Here is a 19,324-nt window from a genome sequence, read left to right on the forward strand (position 1 = left end):
TATTTCTATAGCAGAAGGATATTTCACCTAAAAAGGGGCCCTACTGCTTTATAAGAAAAGGCAGAAAACAGGTACTAGATCAGTGGTCTTCAAACTGTGCACTTTGAACTGAGACGTAGAAATTTAAGAGAAAGGCAAATGCTGATGCCAGAACCTCTGAGTCAGAAACTCAGGGGCCAGGTAGGGCCAGATTCTGTTGCTCACGTGACAACCACTGAACTGGACTTTGACCCACTTTCCTGCATTAAAGTAGTCAGAAGCAGAGTCCTGGATTCTGCTTGGCAGTACACATATTTTCGTAAGAGTGTGGTCTATTATTCTTGATTTCGTGGCATACCGTTGGCTAGGTAAATATTTACAACAAGGTGAAGTTTCTTTAGTGGGCAAATTCATTCTTATTTGCAACTAGCCAACTCAGAAATGAAATTGGAAACAATTATGGTAACACTCTTTCCTATGTGAGGAGCAGGCTGTTTCCCAAGCACTACTACTTGGTGTCACTAATACGTCCCATATACTCTCTAAAATTAGAGTGACTTCATTTTCATTGGTAATGCTAGAGTAGATATACTGATTAAGAGATTATCTGGGGAATTACTTTATTGTGAAAAGTCCTGCTTGTGAGTAAGTAAACACAGCCTTCATTACCTGTACTTATCTTGGCCACAGTGGCTGATTTATCCAAACAGCAGGGAAATAAATGAACATGCTTCCTGACAGACGCTGGGTTTTGTGACTGTGGAGCAAGCCTTTCCTTTTTCCACCCTGCCACATGCTGTGGGCGGAGCTCCAGCTGGCCTCACCAGTTCCAGCTTCTTAAGGCCTGCCTGAGGCAGCAGAGCTGGTCATTTGCATGACGAGGGCTTGCCACAGGCTGGTGGCTCACTGTTGCCAGGCCACGAGGACCCGAAGATTTAGTGACAGAAACAATCTTCGGGCAACTCTGGCCATGGTGATCTGAGCATTCTGATGACTACTCAATGGACATTTTCCCCTTGGAGGTTTTAAGGGGAAAATGACTCTCAGAATGAAGCCATGATTGCTTTGAGTTTCAGAGGATCAAACAAATTGTCTGCTTTTCATAATGAAGTGCAAACACATGGAACTTTTTCATCCAAAAAGTAGTCCAAGCCAAAATGTGGACAGATCACAAGGGGGTGAACCGTGGGTGGCAGTGGTGAGGGGCCGGCACAGCAGATGTCCACTGTCATCCTCGGGGCAAGGAGAAGGACGGCCCACCTTCCCCTGGACTGGCCGCTCACCACTGGTTCTGTTTTTCTCAAGTTCCTTCCCCAAGGAAGAAATACTCTTCCTAAAAAAATGACAGGCTCTCCCATTAACTGGCAACTTAATATTACCTCTAGGCATGAACCTAATGTGCAGAGGGTGTCACTGTAAATTCTCATAAAAATTCCTCAAGTCTCCTAATATCCATTTTGAATATCTGTCTTCTATGACTGCTGCTTCTATTTTGTATACAGGTTTCTCTTCAAGCCCTTAGCTTTGAATTTTTTTCTTTAAAATTTATTTAGCTTTGCAATTTTTCTCTTCAAAATCTTTAATTTTTATTTCTCAGTCTGTAAATTGTTATGTTCTCAGAAGTCACTCTCTTCCTAGTTCCCACTTCTCTGCTTTCGACAACCACCCCTTTCCCGTCATTCCCGTACAGTGAATGACTTCTCACTCAGGTCTCAGTTTCGGTCTGACCTGTCTGACATCACACAAAAAACAGATAAATGACTTTCGCATTTATTTTTCTTAAATCTTCTTCCTCAAATGAATACACATGAATCATAGTTCTTTATTTCATGATAAAAATTCAACAGTATAACTAAGTCCTATTTTCAAAAGCCACGAACAAATGTAAGATAAGGAGAAAAGTAATTTAAAATTTTACACGGTCTTGGTTTATTTTACATAGGATTTGTTTCCCGATCTCTTACATATTCTACTTGCTTTTCCCCAAAGGAGTGGCTCTGGCACAGTAGGAAAACGCGGGAGGAGGGCCAGGGGGTGGCCCCGGGCCCCGGCGGGAGTGCGCCGTGGGACGGGGCCCACATGAAAGCCACTGTTTGGAGGTGGAACGCAAGGGATGTGGCTGCTGGCTGCATCTGAGGGTGGTGAGGAAAGTGGGGTGTCCCTCCATAGGAGGACCCCTGTGGATGTGGCTTGTGCAACCAGGAGGCTAGATGGCAGGTCCTTGCCCTGGAAGGGTGGGCAGCACCACCCATGACAAATGCTTCTGCTCCTCGAACTTTCCATGTGGAAATGCAGTGTCTGCATATTCCAGGCCTCCACTCAGTGTCCAACACAGGAGGCGATGCGCCTGCATATGTACATCGCTCTTGTACGTGGACAAGATTTACTGTGCAAAGGATTCCATGTAGAAGCCACTTGCCACCAGATCAGTGAAGGCACCCAGCTCTATGTCTGAGTCAGGCTCAACACAGTAACATACGCAATGGCTTTAACAATGTTTATGCTCCACTGAAGTTTGCCGAGTGATTTTTCAGCCCTGGTGGCTGGGAGAACCTGCAATCCTTTCTCGTCGGCTGTGTGTCTGGCCTGGCCCATCCTGGAACTGCATGTGCTGAAGTCCCCAGCTCTCTGCGTCCAACATCCCCCAAGGAGAAGGGCTGCCTCAGTCTCCCGGCCTGCATCAGCACCTCCCCTTCCTTACACCACTTTCCCGTCACTTCCAACCCATGATGAACTTCCTTCTCACATGGACTTCCAGACTGCTGACTAAACTCCCAAACCTAAATCGCTCTCTCCTCGTTCCTCCTTCCTCCCCTCCCCTCTTGATTTTCCTGCTTCTTTTCCCCACTCAGTGTCCTTTACATAGCCGGCCTGTCTAGCCCACCTGCCAGTCACTCCATCTGAGCCGTTAGAGAGCCGGTGTCTTAACCCTGAGTGACAGACATACGCTGCAGAGAGCATTTTCGATTTTTCAGACAAAGGGTCATGTGACAGTGTGTTTATTCAAGGAGGATGCTCTGTTCTTTAGTATAGAAGTTTTCCTGTGATTAAAGAAGCTTCAAGACTTACCTCTTCTTCTGTAAGAGTTGGGTCTTCTTCGCGGGACTTGTATGACAGGGAACTAAATCTCTGTTAGAAAACAGAAACCAAGGGAAGCTGCGGTATGATCAATATCCAAATTTTCTTTCATGTAACTTTTGATGCGTCTGTTAAAATGTTTTGAAATGACTTAGGGAATAAATTATTTTCTACAATAACATTATGTAAAGCACCAGAGGAATAAACACATAAAAATGTATTGTGTATTGTTTTGGAGTACCCTGTAGTCGTAGAGAAGTATCTTCTAACTTTGTATTTGAATCCACAGGTTCAAATAAGTCAAACAGACTACCGTTTCAATTCTAACTGTCACTGATTGATCATCAATGAACAACTGATAATAAAATAATTGTGTTTTTTATGGAGTGCCTGACTTTTGTATTTCTACAGTTTGCATGAGTCACCAGGAAGGTTCTTTAGTCATGCAGAGACTTCTCACGGCTAATGGAGAAGTCCACTCACGTCTTGTGGTCTGCTCCTGGCCCCAGTGCCCAGTGAGTCTGGCTCCTGGTTCACTGATTCTCGAATACACCTCCTGTCCAAATTAAGGTCTTCCTGATTTCAACAGATGCGAATCCTTCTGAACCTTGATCTTTAGTTCACTGACCTCCCCACACTGCCCTCCTCCACCTGTCCTCACTGCTCATCTGGGCCACAGCCCGTAGCCGCTGCACCACCTCAGCTCCTCGCAGCCCTCCCAGACCGGCTCTCAGCCTTCAGGTGCACCCCTCTCAGAGCCCAGTTCCAACCATCCTTCCCTGCTGTTGGCTCCGACCCCCTTTTTTGATGTCTGCTTCTTCTCGTGTCTTCCCTTTCTGCTCTGTGGAGTACAGAGCCCACAGCCAGCATCACAACCCTACTGTAAACACCCACCTCCCTTCCTGGTCACTGGAGAACTCGACCCTTGTGGAAAAAAGTTTTAATGGCTTTAGGCAGTATAAACTTCCCATTTGCTTTACTATCTTTGATAATATGAAGGGCAAAAAATTAAACTGTTTTTATATTTTACTGTTACGTTCACTTTCGTTGGTGCTCTCAACAAATGGTTTCATTGATAAGATGAAAAGAGAAAACACTACAATGACCTCCTTGCTGTAACCCATATAATCTTAGCCAGGGCCCACCTTTTGACCATGAACTCCAGACAGTTCTAAAGGCTACTATTGATGGACTAACCCTTCCTTGGCCTTCCTACCAAAACCTGAGAAGCAGCCTTGCTTTTTCCTTTGTAGAAAATGGAAATTAGATATTAGTTGCCTGGAGAAGACTGAGCCTAGTTGAATCCCAAGGAAAGAGGGCGGCTGGAGACAAGAATTTCAAACTATTGGAGCTCACACATTGCATCACCGGACACAGAGAGACGGCTTGCGGATCACTGATGCATTTTAGAGCTTTGTTGACTATCTAAACTTGAGGTACAGGTTATTGTTTAGAAATCATTGCAAAATAAAATCTCTTACTTGATTTATATGAAATATTATGCTTAATCAGACACAACCAGTAGCACCTATGAGTTGCTTTCCTTGCTTTGATGTCTGGGATCTGGAGCGGATAGGAGTTACCTCACCACTGGAGGTGACAGCAAACTGAAGAGACTAAACGAGTGGCTGAGTCTAGTCTCCTTAACTACAGGTCTTCAAAAGAAAGAAAACAACATGTGGCTCCAATTCAACATGATGTAAAAACTGGAAAATATTGAGGCAAGCTGCCCAGGGAGAAATATTTTATAAATACAAGTATTTGGTCTTCTACTACCTGAAGGGGAAAAAGTCAAACACAGCTTATGCCAAAATAGCTTTCATCATTCACCAAATCTGAACCTGTCTGTATGTATTTCTCCAAAATATGCACCTGAAAAAACCCTAGTTTCGCTAGATTCCTACCATGATAAAAGCACATGAAACAACGTCACAACTCACCTTGTTGCTGTCACTCGTCCCTTCCGGGGCACCTTCCTCTCCTGCCTTCCTGTCGTCTTTCTCTCGAAGGTTCTCATTCTCATCCAGAAGTTTAACGGGGACTGGTGGTGGGGCCTCCTCCTCTGGATCCTGGGAAGCCTCCAGAACACTGTCTGCGTTCACACTCTGCCGGCACTTTTTGTTCCTGTCCACAGAGGCATATTCAGCGAAGTCGGCTCTGCCCTTGGCTGGGAGCTCCTTCAAAGCGCAGGTCACTTTGAACTGGCCGCTGGGGCCTCTGCCCGGAGGCGCAGCTGCAGCCACCTCCTTGATCTCCTTGACAGTTTCGTACAGGCAGTCCTCGACCATGTTCTCCTGGGACGAGCTGTCCTTGAGCACTTCGTACGGCCCTTCCGTCCCCGCCCCTGGGTCTCCATCCATGCTCCCCGCACTGACCATTGTGCCCACTGCACTGTCTGGAGGAATTCTGGGCAGTTCCCGGCTCTGGTGACACTTGGGTTTCCCTGTGCTGTCCTGAGAATCCAGCAGGTCGGAAGCTGAGGTCTGGACCTCCTCGTAATGTTGCATGCAGGTCACGGTGCTGTCTTCTGAGACAACTAGAGCAGAATTAGGGCGAGAAGGACAACTCCTGGAATAATTGTTTCAGGGACTCAGATCATGTATAATGTCAATGGGCTTATGTGTGTTTGATTCTTGGCTGCAAGTTACAGATGTTCTGATTGTTAGCTGACATTCTTATTTCAATCACATCTTTCCAACACAGTATTTCATAAGTTGTGTTGGCTACACATTTGGTTCCCAGTTACTTCCACTGTCTCTTGCTACTCCAGATGGGACCCTTGTAGGAATGACTCCAGGGGGACATTCATGGGGCCATATAGCTTGAGAGGAACACCCCGGCAGCCCGAAGGTGAAAGTGTCTGTTGGCGACTCTCCCCGGCCCTGCTGGCCTCCCTGTTCAGATGGGATCATCACTGGCCATCCCCTTTCAAAGGTCACTGTGTTTGGCAGTGAATGATGGGGCAAAAATGTGCTCTCAACCAGTGTCACAAAGGGACCTTTAAAGGTCTCCCCACTTCCCACTTCCACTCAGATCAGAAAACCCCAGTGTGAAACCCTGGGCTGGCCACGGGATGCTGCGTGTGGAGGCACCGTCACCCCTTTACAGAGGTGCTCAGCGCTCACTGCGGCCTGGACGTCCGGAGGCCTGCCAGTCAGCAGGGGCTGGCCCTCCTGGCACTGACCCGGCAGGCGACATCACCCAGCGCCATGTCTCCAGTGCACAGTGTTGACACATAGGTATGAAGTGTGTGAGGGTATGTAGGTACAGATGCATGTTTTAATATGTGCTTATGCCTCTATACCCACACATGTGTTCACTTGATCTAGTGTATTCCTTGCATGTGATATATACTCCTTATGTGTGTGTGCGTTTATAACATAAAGTTTTTAGCCCATTGTTTTTTACTGGCTAGACTGGGACTCTCTAAGACCACTGGGGCCCAGGGAGTGTTTAACACATGGCAGGCACAGTGACGTTTCTGCTTGAAAAATGAGAGAATGAATGAATACAGTGCTCACCTCGTTTTGAAAACAAAACAACAACAAAACTGCGTCTGTCTTTGCGGGGATTAGAGACAGCATCTCACAGGAATATGTGGGAAAAAATGATGATGGGCCCCAACCGTCAGAATGTTCGTTCTCCCCTGCACTGCTCTGGATACTAAGTCTGCACGGTGGGAGGGGCACGTTGGCCTTCTGGGCCCAGACGCCTGTGTCCTGGTGGATGGACGTGGGCACCAGAGCGAAGACTCAGGTCAACACTGGGTGTCCAGCATCCTAGTGTGCTGACAGCCTCCCAGCTCGGGTCAGTGCCTCTGTCACCCAGAATGTACGTACAAATGCAGGAGCTCCTTCTGTCTGGGGAGCAGCCTGAGGGGAGGGCAGCCAGTCGGTAGGGCGGCCCTCGTGGCGTGCCCACGATGCAGACTGTTGGGTTCAAACACAGACCCTCAGTGCGCTGACTGTGACCTCGGGCAGATGGCTAGCCTGTGTTGTAGGCAACATAACGGCCCCCAAAGGGTCCACGTCCCAATTTCTGGAGTCTGTAGGTGACATTAGGGGACATGGGAGGAACTAAGGACACAGAACTCTCAGCTGAGCTGAGACAGCCAGAGCAGCCTGGTACCCAGGTGGGCCGGTGTCATTTCCAGGGCTGGTGTCATTATGAGGGTCCCTAAGTGAGACTGGGAGGCAGGACAGTGGGACAGGATGTGGAGCACAGGCAAAGGCAGGGACGAGGAATGCCGGGGCCGCGGCAACTGGATCAGGCAAGGAGACGGACCTCCCCAGAGCCTCCGGGAGGAACCAGCCCTGCCGACACTGATTAATAGTAAGTTCCTTCATTTATATCATTCGAAGGGGCTACGTTTGTGGTCATCTGCTGCTGTAGCCACGAGCCATTCACTGCAAACTGTGGACAGTGATGCTATTCATGCTTCATACTCATCTTACAGGGAGTGGTAACAGCAACCTGACAATGTGGTTGTGAGGATACGTGAGGGAGCACACGTCTCGGAGCAGTGCTGCACAGAAGCCAATCAATACACTGTAGCTTTTTGACCAAATGAAATGACTTTTGCTAGGAGTAGCACAAAGATTGAATTTAAAAACACTTCTCGGTCTTTGAACTACACTTTCTTCTTCCTCCTTTTAAATTCTTTCCCAAGGACACTTTTTCACTGCTTTAGAGAGAAAGGAAGGGAGAGAGGAAAGGAGGGAGACAGAAATATTGACTGGCCGCCTCCCTTATGCGCCCCGACCGGGGATCACGTGCACCTGGACTGTGCAGACCGGGGATCGGACCCACAGGCTAGCTGTGTGCCCCGACTAGGAATTGAACCCACAAACAACTCTTCGGTTATGGGACAATGCTTCAACCAACTGAGCCATGCCGTGGGGTACTGAGCTACACTTCTTAGGTGATGAGTTCTGTGTGGAAAGCCCGTTTTTGCAAGACTTACTGTCCCCATTGGTGAGAGCCCCGTTCTGCTCACTGCTGGCAGGAACATCTGTGGCCAGGCTGGTCACTGAATGGCTGGTCACCTCCTTGTCTGAAGGCTGCAAGACAGACACACTGCATGGGTCAGACTGCTCGGGAGAAGGGAGCACCTGCACCTTCTTCTAAAAATCAAAATGCAACAACAAAACTGTACATCCACTGCATTGGTTTTAATGAAATCAAATCAACTTCAGTTGCTCCGTTGTGCTTGGCACATGCCAAGTGCTCTGTGGCCACATGTAGGTGGTGGCTCCCATGTCACACAAATCAGACACAGGACACGTTTCGTCCTGGTGGGAAGTCCTGCTGGATGGGGCTGTCCTGGAACTGTCAGGGCACCTGGAATTCTCAGGTGGGTCCTCCCACCTGAGTGGTCAGGGGATCCGCCCCCTCGCTCCAGGCGAGGAGGGGACCAGGAACCCTGTGCTGCTCATCACAATCAACACCAGCACAGCCTCATCCTTGTGTCCCAGGTGCCGTGAAATACTACGTCTAAAAGGTGAGCCGCACCATGCAAAATGAGGAAAAGCATCCCCTGTTGTTACCTGATGGGAAGAGAATCTACCTGTTAAATGCAGACACTATCATTAACTGCTGGGGCTACTTCACAATCAGCCAAGTCTCTACTTCAAAGTTCACAAAGCAAGCAGAGGCAAAAAAAACAGGCCTGCAAACCTTTCTTATTTTCAGAGCACAAATTCAGAGCACTTGGAGGAGAGGACAGCCTTGGAGATTGAAGGTTTTCTGCTGGGGTTGAAAGTGTGGGGACTACATGGACTAATATGCCAGGCCAAGCTATGGCTGTGGGTTCCTGGATCCTGCCTGGACACTGCTGACGGAAAGCACATCAGAAGCTTGGCCTGTCGGTGTCGTACATCCTGACTCTGGATTGGGAGCAACATGACGGCAGAGAGCACATGGCTCGTGCTGTCCTGCTCCAAAAGCTCGTGGGAGTCCGCTGTTCCATTCAGTGAAGGGTCACTGTGTTAGGTGGCCAGGAATTGAGGAGCGGATGCTAATATCATAGAAGGGAGGTTATATCTGAGCAGGCGTCAGGTGTGGGGAGGAAGCCTCCCAGGTAGGCCTCTAAGAGCCTAACAACCTATCTCAGCTGAATTATCATAAGCTGGGCTCTATCCACCGTCTCTACTCTAGATTCTAGAAGAAAATACCCATATGGGAACCAGACAACCAGGGACTGTGACAGGGGTCAGGGGCGGTGCTGAGAGCCCAGGACAGCGGCAGGGGCACCAGAGCAGAAGGGGGCGGGGACCCAGGTGCTCCCAGGAGGAGAGAGAGGGTCCCGGCAGCCTCCTGTCTGCTTGGGCACATACGCCAGGCATGCAAATGAGCCTGGAGACGCCTCCCAGGTGAGCTCTGAGCCTGTCTGCTGCTGCACGCTTCACTCCCTCTCCCCAAACAGGCTGACGCTGCCGTACTGCCTGATCACGGAAGGTCGCGTTAGGGACAGGAAGCACGGCCTCCGCTTCAGCACCGTGTGGGGTTTAGGGGGGACCCTGATGAAGCCGACCACCCTGCAAACGTGACGGTGGGCCCATCCCCAGCTGCTGGAATGATTCATCAGGTCAAGAGCATGCACCTGAGTGAAGAGCGCAAGGCAGAACCAGTCCACAAGGGACCCGGCCACTCAGGCTGCTTCTCACCCGGTGGCCCTGACACCCTCAGGGCTGGTCGGGGCCCCTAAGACTGAGGGCTGGGGAAACCCAGCAAGGCCAGGCCACGTCTAGAGCGTGGAGGCCCTCAGGCCCGGTTAGCTTGATGGCCAGCTGTTACAGGGTGAATTTTACGCTTCCCAAATTCCTACGGTGAAGTCTTAAGCCCTGATACCTTAGGATGTGACCTTATTTGGAAACAGGATCACTGTCGATGAAACTTGTTAAGATGAGGTCATCCTGTAATCCTCATAAAAAGGGGAAACTTGGACAGGGACAGCACACAGGGCAGGACACTGGGCAACCATGGAGGTACCAAGGACACCAAAGACGGCCAACAAGCCACCAGGAGCTGGGAGAGAGGCTGGAAAAGATCTGCCCTCGAAACCAACCCTGCTGACACCTTGATCTCAGATTTCCAGCCTCCAGACCTGTGAGACAATAAATTTGATATTTAAGCCACTTAGTTTGAGGTCCCTTGTTACAACAGCCCTAGTGAATGAACACATGAGCTGGAGCTGGGAGGATGCCAAAAAGGGACATCTCTGCTGTAGGATGGAGCTCTAGCAGAATCCTCCTGGAGGAGCGCAACTGCACCTGTGTCTGGCACCCTCCCGGCAACCTGGCTGCCTGCACCAGCCTCCAGCCGCTGTGAGTCTGCACCTGCAGGGAGGACCCAGCCCGGCAGCCTGCGAACTCAGGCGCACACACAGCACACCGGCTCACCACATTCATCAGGTTCTCGTGGTCTCCGCTGTACTGTCTCGGCTTCTTTTCTCTGAAATGGAAAGTAAGACATCACTGTGATGTCAGACACGCCATCTAAAATCAAACACACATGCCTTTTCCTATCCTAATGTTTATCAACGTTGACATCTGTCCTAAGAACCCAGTTTAGCTGCCCAGGAAGCCAAGGGCGCTCAGGTGCTCCTCACTCCCTGGCTGCGGGGGGTCTGGAGGGTCGAGTCAGGGCTGGGACCTGTCACTCCCTGCTGTCCCCTTCCTCCAGGGGTAGAAACGACAGGTTCTCAATGAGGGACAGAGGCAAAGTCCTGAGTAAGAACTGAGCATATCTACAATACTGGGAGAGTGATGCTTTAAAAAAAAATTCCAGACGTCTCTTCACTTTTCTCAACTTGTAGTCTTTTCAAAGTGACACACGGCAGTAGGACTCAGAAAATAATCAAATGAAATACACATTTTGGCACATTGGGAAGGGTGCATAGTCTCGGCATGAGTCATATGTACTTCCAGTCTATGGAAAAGTCCGTAGCACAAAAATAGAATTTATTTTTACTCTGGACACTCTTAAGAGAGCCAACAGTTCTAGAGTTTGTGTCCCACAGATATGTAAGGCAACATCGCCACTTAGTGGGAGACTCAGTGACTACAGAGGCAGGTCCGGTGCCCGCCAGCAACCAGGCCCAGGGAGCCGAGGTTCTATTTCTTCCTGGTCACACTGTCCCAGCTCTGAGGCCTGGGTGCAACCTCAGCAGGCAGGAGGAGGCTCTTGGGTTCAGAGAGTCCAGCGTTAGCCCTCTTGACAGAAACATTAAGGTAGGAAGCCATATCAGACCATTAAATAACACTCGAGTCTCTTCCGAGGTTACTGGAAGGGGACTGGGGGTCTGCAGAGGCTCCCAGCAGCAGCGGCACATACTGCGACAGTGTCTGAACACCCTGACAGTCACTCCTCTTAGAAAGAACCCTGCTTCTCTCTGAGCCACGGTCTCTTTTCTGAGGGTACAGATATTTTATATGAGTGAGACATAAAGGAAAGCGGGGGGAATTCTAAGAAAAGATAAGACGATTATTTCATAAACAGTACATCTCTCTTATAGAAAAACTAATCTGTTTCTTTAGAAACTACAGCAGTGCTAGATTATTGCAAATCTGTAACAAATTGGTCCCTCCAAAGCCAGGTAACAGCAGACATGCAGGAATTCTTAAGTAGTAGCAAAAAGCATATCTTCAATCCGTATCATACTTGGATTTCCAAACGTCCACAGAAAAAGACAATGGAAACTTTGGCCAGTGCTCAAGAGAGCAGCAGGGACGTCACTCCGGGAAGTTTCGTCCACAGGGCTCTTCCCATTGCTCCCTGGCAAAGCCAGGTAGAGGTTTCACTCAGCAGAGCAGGACCAGGACCCTCGACAGCAGAGATGTCAGTTAATCTGAACTCAGAAGTTTCTGCGACTGTCTGTGCAGTGGGCTCCCCCATCACAACAGGCTTTTCTATGGGGTGCTGGGGGCGGGGCCGTGCCATTTTGAGATTCCAGCAGACACACATGCTCTCACCTGTTACAGCTGGAGCACAGGAAGATGAGGAAGGTGATGAGGAAGAAAGTGGTGGCAGCTGCCAAACTCCCCAAAAGGACAAGCTGCAAGTGTTCACTGCCTAGCAGGCTCCCAGAGGGTCCCATGGTAAAACCAGGAGGTGGCGCTGGGCTGGTGAGTACGTCAGTCCTTTGGAGCTGGAGACGCTGGGTGAGGGCTGCGTCCCTGCTTTGCCTGCGGAGAGACCAATCTGTCTGAAAGGACGTCACAGGTGACAACAAGCCAGCATCCCATTGGGCGGAAGGCTTTGCAGAGTCGGGGAGGTGAGTGCTCTGGATTCAACTGGACCTTTGTCCCCTACAAATGTGAACAAGGAATGTACAAGCGCTGCACAGCATGTGAGGAGATGGGTGTTGGATCGTCCTGGAATGTTTGGGGACAGATTCCTTATAGGACCCCAGGTACTCCACAGCAGACACATCAGTGTGTACCTGGAGACCTTTTTTCCCAGGCAGGGTACAGCACTTACTAAGGCTGCAACTTCCCCACCTGTCTCTCTAGCTCCCCAAACCCGCTGCTCTTCCAGAATGTTTCATGTTGGTGCAATGCAAGAAAGAGAATGTGTTTACATTCACCCCATTAACAGTTGTCTATTCTGTTTACGTAACTATTTCCTTTTGGGGCCAGCTTTCACAGCACTTCTATGAACACCCAATACGTACATTTTCAGGTGAATGGATGAAAGTCATTGCTAAGAAACATCACCAGCAGCAAACAAGAAATTATGAACAACAAATGAAGTATAGGAGCTGTACCAAGTACATTTCAGCACCTGGCATGTGCCTGGGCCTCTGCTAAATGCTTTCTGCATTTAATCGCTGCCCTAGCCTGTGAGGAAGGCACTAACTGATAATCTCCGTTTCGTTTTTCAGACAAAAAGGTTGAATGGTAGAGACATTGAGTAAGTTCCCTATCAGGTGTCTCAAGTGAAGGGAGTTTGGTCTCTGACTCCAAAGCCTCTGATCTTCACCCGTAGAGGGCGCTCTGCTCCCTTTTTGGTATGTTTTCTCTTAACTGTACATGGGCAGATTAGTTTTCCGAACAATTTCAAGTAATACATTTTGAGAAATGGAGTAGTAGAGTCAAATTAATGACCTCTTGTCAAAGAGGTCTAATTTAAAGAACATTTGCTTTGATCGGTTCTAACTTACAAGGAATAGCCTCTAACTTAATCTCAGGTTTCACGAATAAGGTAAGCAGATAAAAAGTGTTGTCTTATAACAAGCCAAAATTCAAAAAACTTATCCTCTTGTAAGACTGTCTATGTTTCCATTCTTGTTTGTTCACTAAAAGAGGCGTCACTGTTTTATCATCACGGTGAGCCCATCCAGCCAGCACTTGGTGGCTTCAGGGCAGACAGGGTGTTTCAACAGGACTGAGTTTTTGCCAGGTGAAATATGTTTCATATATCTGAATATTTAAGGTGGAGGAATAATGAATGACAAAAAGCTGGAGAAAAAGAAAAAAATGCTACATACACCTGTAATGTACACTGAGAATTCTAGAAGACAAGGTGATTGTTTTCCTTGGCCCTTGAATCAACAGGGACACTTCCCAATACTCTGTAAATACTTCCCATGCAGAAGGGAGCTCCCTGCATCCCCCGCGCTGGTCAGCTCTCCCTGCACAGTCTCGGGCAACCCACACCCAGCTGGGCTGCTCTGGTGGCTCCCCCTGAATGAATGTCACCACCACTACTTTCAGGACTTGTTGAAACAGCAATTGATTCACTTTCAATGTACGAGACAAATTGGCACCACAGAAGTTATTCAAAAACATTCAAGCAAGCACATATCTTGGCGACCCATGAATACACATGGAATTAAGTTTTATGTATAGGCCCAAAGCACAACATATGTAATCTGGCGTGCAGGCATCTGCTTGCTTCCCCCTCCACCCCCTCGTTCACTCACACAGCAGAGCTAATTAGTGTCTGTTAATGAAGCGCCAGGTTCTGAGAAAACAGCACGTTTGTGAGTGATTCCAAAGCCAGACATGTGTCCAGCAGCTACTGTGGGGTATGTGGCACCTTCTCCACTTTGGTACATTTCTCTGCTTCTCTTTCTCTCCACGCAGGAGGCTGATAGGATATAATAAAATACGTGAGGTGCTGGCCGATAAAAACAATGTAGGGAAAGAGACAATGAAAGCTGATTAGTGCAAGCGTCTGAATAAAGGCTATAATTCAGAAAAAAATGTGTCCAAACTCCTTGCTCACTCCTCTTCAACTAGAATTGGCTAAAAAGCTACTAAAAGAAATACTTTTTTCCTAAAGTTCCCACTGTGAACAAAAATCTCACAGTGAAAAGAATTATCATTATCTGGTACATGTTTCTGAGTCAGATATATTGTAATCTCCAAGGCCAAGGGTGCTTCCACCTCCCAGAAGCCTCTGCTGGGGCTAGACAGTCCAGCAGGGGTGGGGATGGGGATGGGTCAAGGGCAACTGCCCCGGGAGGGGCCACACGCACATGACTTTGAGCTCACAGCACACCTCCAGGGGCATCAGGCCTATTTCAGAGGAGGTCTGTGCCCCGTTGCTCTTCTCTCCTGCTCTCTTTTTCAAGACTTCTGTTTCCATACTTCTCCAGTTCATTCCTTCTCTGCTCATGGCCTACTTACATTTTGGTGGCTTACCTGCAATTGAGTCAGACCTGCCCTCCCCCTTGTGTATGGCTGGACTTCCCCTCCCCTGTGTGAGTAGACGGACTGACCCCAGGTATATAAGCTAGATCGTTCCTCCCCAGTGTGTACAGATGTACGGACCCCATTTGCAGATAAACATATGTCACTTCCATGTTCTTTCCTATTGGTGAGGATGAGACTGGAGGTCTCCTGTGAACGGTCCAAGGCCTTCCTGGAAGTTCAGCGGCCATTCCCCCAAGGCTGGGCCCTCGTGCAGTGCTCTGGGTCCTACTTTTGGTTTGAGAGTGTGGAGATCCACGTCTGTCCCCATGGCTGGAAGGCTTCTCTCAGGATTAGCAGGAGAGGGTAAAAATAAGAAGACAGGAGGCAGTGTCTGCAAAGTAAATAATCCTGAAAGGAAGGGCCCACCACAATGAGGAGTGTTCATTGTGTGCCTCATCAGCCAGGTGCCGTGAGGCAAAGATGACCCAAGGCTGCTAAGTCCAGGACACTGTCACTGTCCTGAGGACCACCATGTCTTCTGCTAATTCCTATACAAGTAAAGCATTTTCTGGGACTCCAGAATGAATCCATACCAGCAGAGGTACGCAAGGAATTTGGGGACGTCTTCCCTGATGTGCTCATGCTTGTTTCTCTCAATCCTGTTCTTACCATCCTCAATCAAATTGCATTCAATTACAGAATATTATTTCTTCAAAGAATAACAAATACCCCAGTGTCAGACCACATGTGTAATGATGCGGTGGGTTACTCATCAGAGGGCAAAGGGGAAGCAGCACTGGCCTTGCACTCACAGTTATACAGCTCTGATACCCCACTAAGATGAGCTGCACAAGGTGGGAGTTCTTTTTGTTTTAGAACAGACTCCATCATTGGCTGCATTGCTATATAATCATGACCAAGACCAGAATTTAATATTAATGTGTGATATTGCTGTAAAAGGGGCAATACACCCCCTGCCCCGATTTTATATAATTTCAGACTACGGTGGGAACTTGTATTCCGCCCTGAGCAAGGTCAGTGCATAAGGTTGTAGGACTTCTGTCGGGGATCGTTTGAAAAACTGGTCTGGACAATTATTTTGGACTAAAATATTTGGGATGAAATTATTTTGCTCCATAACCTCTTATTCTTTCATACCCATTCATTTCATGACTTTAATCACTATGTGATTCAATGAGTAGAAAAACTGATAGCCTTTCACTTTAAAAGCAGATGCATTTTAACCACAAGGTGGCAGTATAACGCCGCCCTCCGCCCTAATCCTCAGGCTCTTCAGCAGACTTGTTTCTGCTGTGTGTGCTGCTTGTCATTTTCATGGCCTCCATCAACCTAAACTATCAGCCTCCAAAATCCATTGCGGTGGGGGAGAAAACAAGACACAGACAGAATTAACAAAAGGTGCAGACCAACTGCAGCTATTTGTGTTTTAGTTAAATCCTCTTTAACAAGTAGGTGCTCTGATCATGGGAAATTCTGTAAATAACGATTTGGCGGAGTGGGATGGTCAGGGAGATGAGCCCCAAGCAGACACTTGGTTCCTTTGAGGCAGGTTGAGCTCAGTGATGACTCATTCCCATGGCAGAGCTGTCCTGGCAGACCCATAATTATGCAGGGTAGAAACCACCTCCACTGCAACCTCACTGATGGGCCCAACTCCTCCTTCCCGGTCATTACAAGGTGTGGGAACCACATGATAAAATGACCGTCTGAGCCGCAGAGTCACCAAGCACAGTTCACACGGTGAGGAGCTCGAAGCTCTGCGGGGCATCCGTCCTGGGCTCTCACCCGCTGAGGCATGCTGGCACGGCACAGGCCAAGGCTGCCCTAGACTCTCAACAGAACCCGCAACTCTCCCAAAGGGGTTGTAAGCTAAAATATTTAAATTCAGGTAGATCTCTCTTCAGGTCAAAGGCAAGCCTACTACACTGAACTTGGTGACCAGGGCTGCTGTCAACACAGAAATCACCCAAGCAGATGTCTACTGTCTATCCTGCGGAGGCACAAAGATTTTCTGCCAAATAAGTTCTTTACAAGGATGTCCCCGACGCCCTCCTTCCCTGAGTCGGGGGAGGCACCCAAGAGCAAAGGGCAGTAGGGACTCCAGGGTCAGAGTTTCTCATTCACAGTTTCTTGCACCATTTTGGGACATCAGTAGGGAGTGGTGTCTTGACAATTCTTTCTGCAGCAGCTTCAGAGAAACACAGAATAAAGGCACCTGGAAAGCTTTAATGTCGCCAAGCTGACTCTGTTTTGGAGGTGGCTGCTGGAGGCAGAGGGAGCCAGTTTCCACCGGAGAGCAGCAAGACATAAATCCTTGAGGCAGCTGTCAGCATAACCTGATTAACTCTCCATACAGACCGAACCTATCGATCTGCACAGGAAATGGGATGCTGGCCCTTCGGTGGGTGTGGGGGCCTCTGTGTGGCTGCCACGTGTCTTCACGACCACGTTGAACTCTCACTACAGAAGCCACACAGTTTACTGCTGGTAAAGCCCCGCCACCATGATGTTTCCACCTCAGAAAAGCCAGCAGGGGAGTGGCTTTGATGGGTAAGGAGTGACTTCCCATGTGGCTTCTGCTCCTATCCTGATCTGAGAACAATTCCTGAGTTTCATATTTTTAATGGTAAATCTGCAGAGAGAGGGAGGAAGAGAGGTGGAAGATACTGGTTGATTCTGAGGAGCAAAAGTAGGGGCTTCCTTTTGCCTTAGCAGGTCTAACCAGGTGTTTTAGAGACTGTGGTCTGGCTTCCAAGTCCCTTTCTACCTGCCCTGTGTGTCTGCCCATCTGATATGAACAAAAAGCTCCTCAAGGGCAGGAATGTGTCCACCTCACTTTCCACCAGAGCCCAAACTTCTATGTGAGGTGGGAGATTGGAGCCAGCTGGGAAAATCTGGTTGAATACGGGAAAGATGAGTAGATTCTGAAGCTGACCACTTTACAAGGTAAGGGAGAGGAAGAGAACACAAGAGATGAACACGACAAGCTAATGATTCAAAAATAAAACAAGCATGTCTGAGGGCTGAACCTTAACTCTGTGGCAGGAACACAGTACCTGGTCTCTGTGTCCTGTCACCAAGCCGATGACCATCTCCTTGGAAGAGGCAACATTGGAAATGTCGGTTTTTCTGTACAGAATCTTTACCAACCACAGGCCTCCAGCACTGGCGATCTGTGCCTCCAAGCTTAGTGTTGCTCTGACCCCTTCCTGGCATAATATCTCACGCTTGCACCATCCCCTAGAAGCCCTGACATGCCCTCCCCGTCTCCCTCCCAGGGGGCTAGGCCTACATTTTTTAGAGGAAAGAGGAACCATAACTATTCTTGGCCTCCTTCCCACATTCTCGTCTGATGAAGTTCCCCTCTGCCCAGTATCCCGCTTCCCTCCATCAATCACCTCCCTTAGTTCCTGTCCATGGGTCATGCATGTAAGTTCTTTGGCTTCTCCATTTCCTGTATTGTTCTTAACATCCCCGTTGACTCTGTACCTACCAATTTGTACTTCTTAATCCCTGTACCTCGTCCCCCATTCTCCTCCTTCCTCCTCCCCGCTGATAACCCCCCAAATGATCCCCATATCTATGATTCTGTCCCTGTTCTGCTTGTTTGCTTAGGTTGTTTTTTAGATTCAGTTGTTGATAGCTATGAATTTGTTGCCATGTTAATATTTATAGTTATGATCTTAAATAAGTCCCTTTAACATTTCATATAATAAGGGCTTGGTGATGAACTTTTTTAGTTTTACATGGTCTGGGAAGCACTTCATCTGACCTTCCATTCTAAATGATAGCTTTGCTGGTTAGAGTAATCTAGATTGTAGGTCCTTGCTTTTGATCACCTTGAAAACGTCTTGCCAGTCTCTTCTAGACTGCAAAGTATCTTTTGAAAAATCAGCTGACAGTCTTATGGGCACTCCTTTGTAGGTAACTGTCTGCTTTTCTCTTAGTGCTTTTAAGATTCTCTCTTTATCTTTAACCTTTGGCATTTTAATTGTGATGTGTCTTGGTGTGGTCCTCTTTGGGTCCAAATTGTTTGGGACTCTCTGTGCCTCCTGGACTTATTGTATGTCCATTTCCTTTGCCATTCTTAGGGAAGTTTTCTTTCATTATTTTTCAAATAATTTTCTAATTTCTTGCTCTTCGTCTTCTTCTGGCATCCCTATGATTTGGATGTTGGTACATTTGGAGATGTCCAAGAGGCCTCTGACTCTCTCCTCATTTTTTTTAAAATTCATTTTTTTTCTGGCTGTTCTGGTTGAATGCTTTTTTTCTTTCTTATGTTCTAAATGGTTGATTTGATTCCCAGCTTCCTCTCCTCCACTCTTGGTTTCCTGTAGATTTTTCTTTATTTCACTTAATGTAACCTTCAGTCCTGCCTGGGTCTTTCTTATGCTATTGCAGTACACAATGAGTTCCTGGAGCATCCTGATAACCAGTGTTTTGAACTCTGCATCTGATAGACTGCTTATCTCCATTTTATTTGTTCTTGTTTTCTGGAATTTTGTTCTGTTCTTTAATTTGGGCCATATTTCTTTGTCTCATTTTCCCAGCCTCCCTGTGTTTGTTTCTGTGTATTAGGTAGAGCTGCTTTGACTCTCTGTCTTAGT

General features: G+C 48.0%; 1 protein-coding gene across 4 annotated transcripts in view; it reads right to left on the minus strand.

Annotated features, from left to right (window-relative positions):
- PAG1 (phosphoprotein membrane anchor with glycosphingolipid microdomains 1) overlaps nt 1-19,324 on the minus strand; it is a 139,488-nt gene that overhangs the window by 5,164 nt on the left and 115,000 nt on the right. For all 4 annotated transcript variants that reach the window (XM_053660911.1, XM_053660914.1, XM_053660912.1 and 1 more), the window contains 5 exons: nt 12,030-12,242; nt 10,458-10,509; nt 8,021-8,117; nt 4,998-5,593; nt 3,049-3,108 (listed from right to left, as the gene is read on the minus strand). In XM_053660911.1, the coding sequence (XP_053516886.1) occupies nt 3,049-3,108; nt 4,998-5,593; nt 8,021-8,117; nt 10,458-10,509; nt 12,030-12,154 (930 nt within the window). In that variant the 5' untranslated portion in view covers nt 12,155-12,242. The remainder of the gene's footprint in view (nt 1-3,048; nt 3,109-4,997; nt 5,594-8,020; nt 8,118-10,457; nt 10,510-12,029; nt 12,243-19,324) is intronic.

This window comes from Artibeus jamaicensis, unplaced genomic scaffold (genome assembly GCF_021234435.1).
Source record: "Artibeus jamaicensis isolate MK-2021 breed Jamaican fruit bat unplaced genomic scaffold, CSHL_Jam_final scaffold_916, whole genome shotgun sequence".
Classification (NCBI taxonomy): domain Eukaryota; kingdom Metazoa; phylum Chordata; class Mammalia; order Chiroptera; family Phyllostomidae; genus Artibeus; species Artibeus jamaicensis.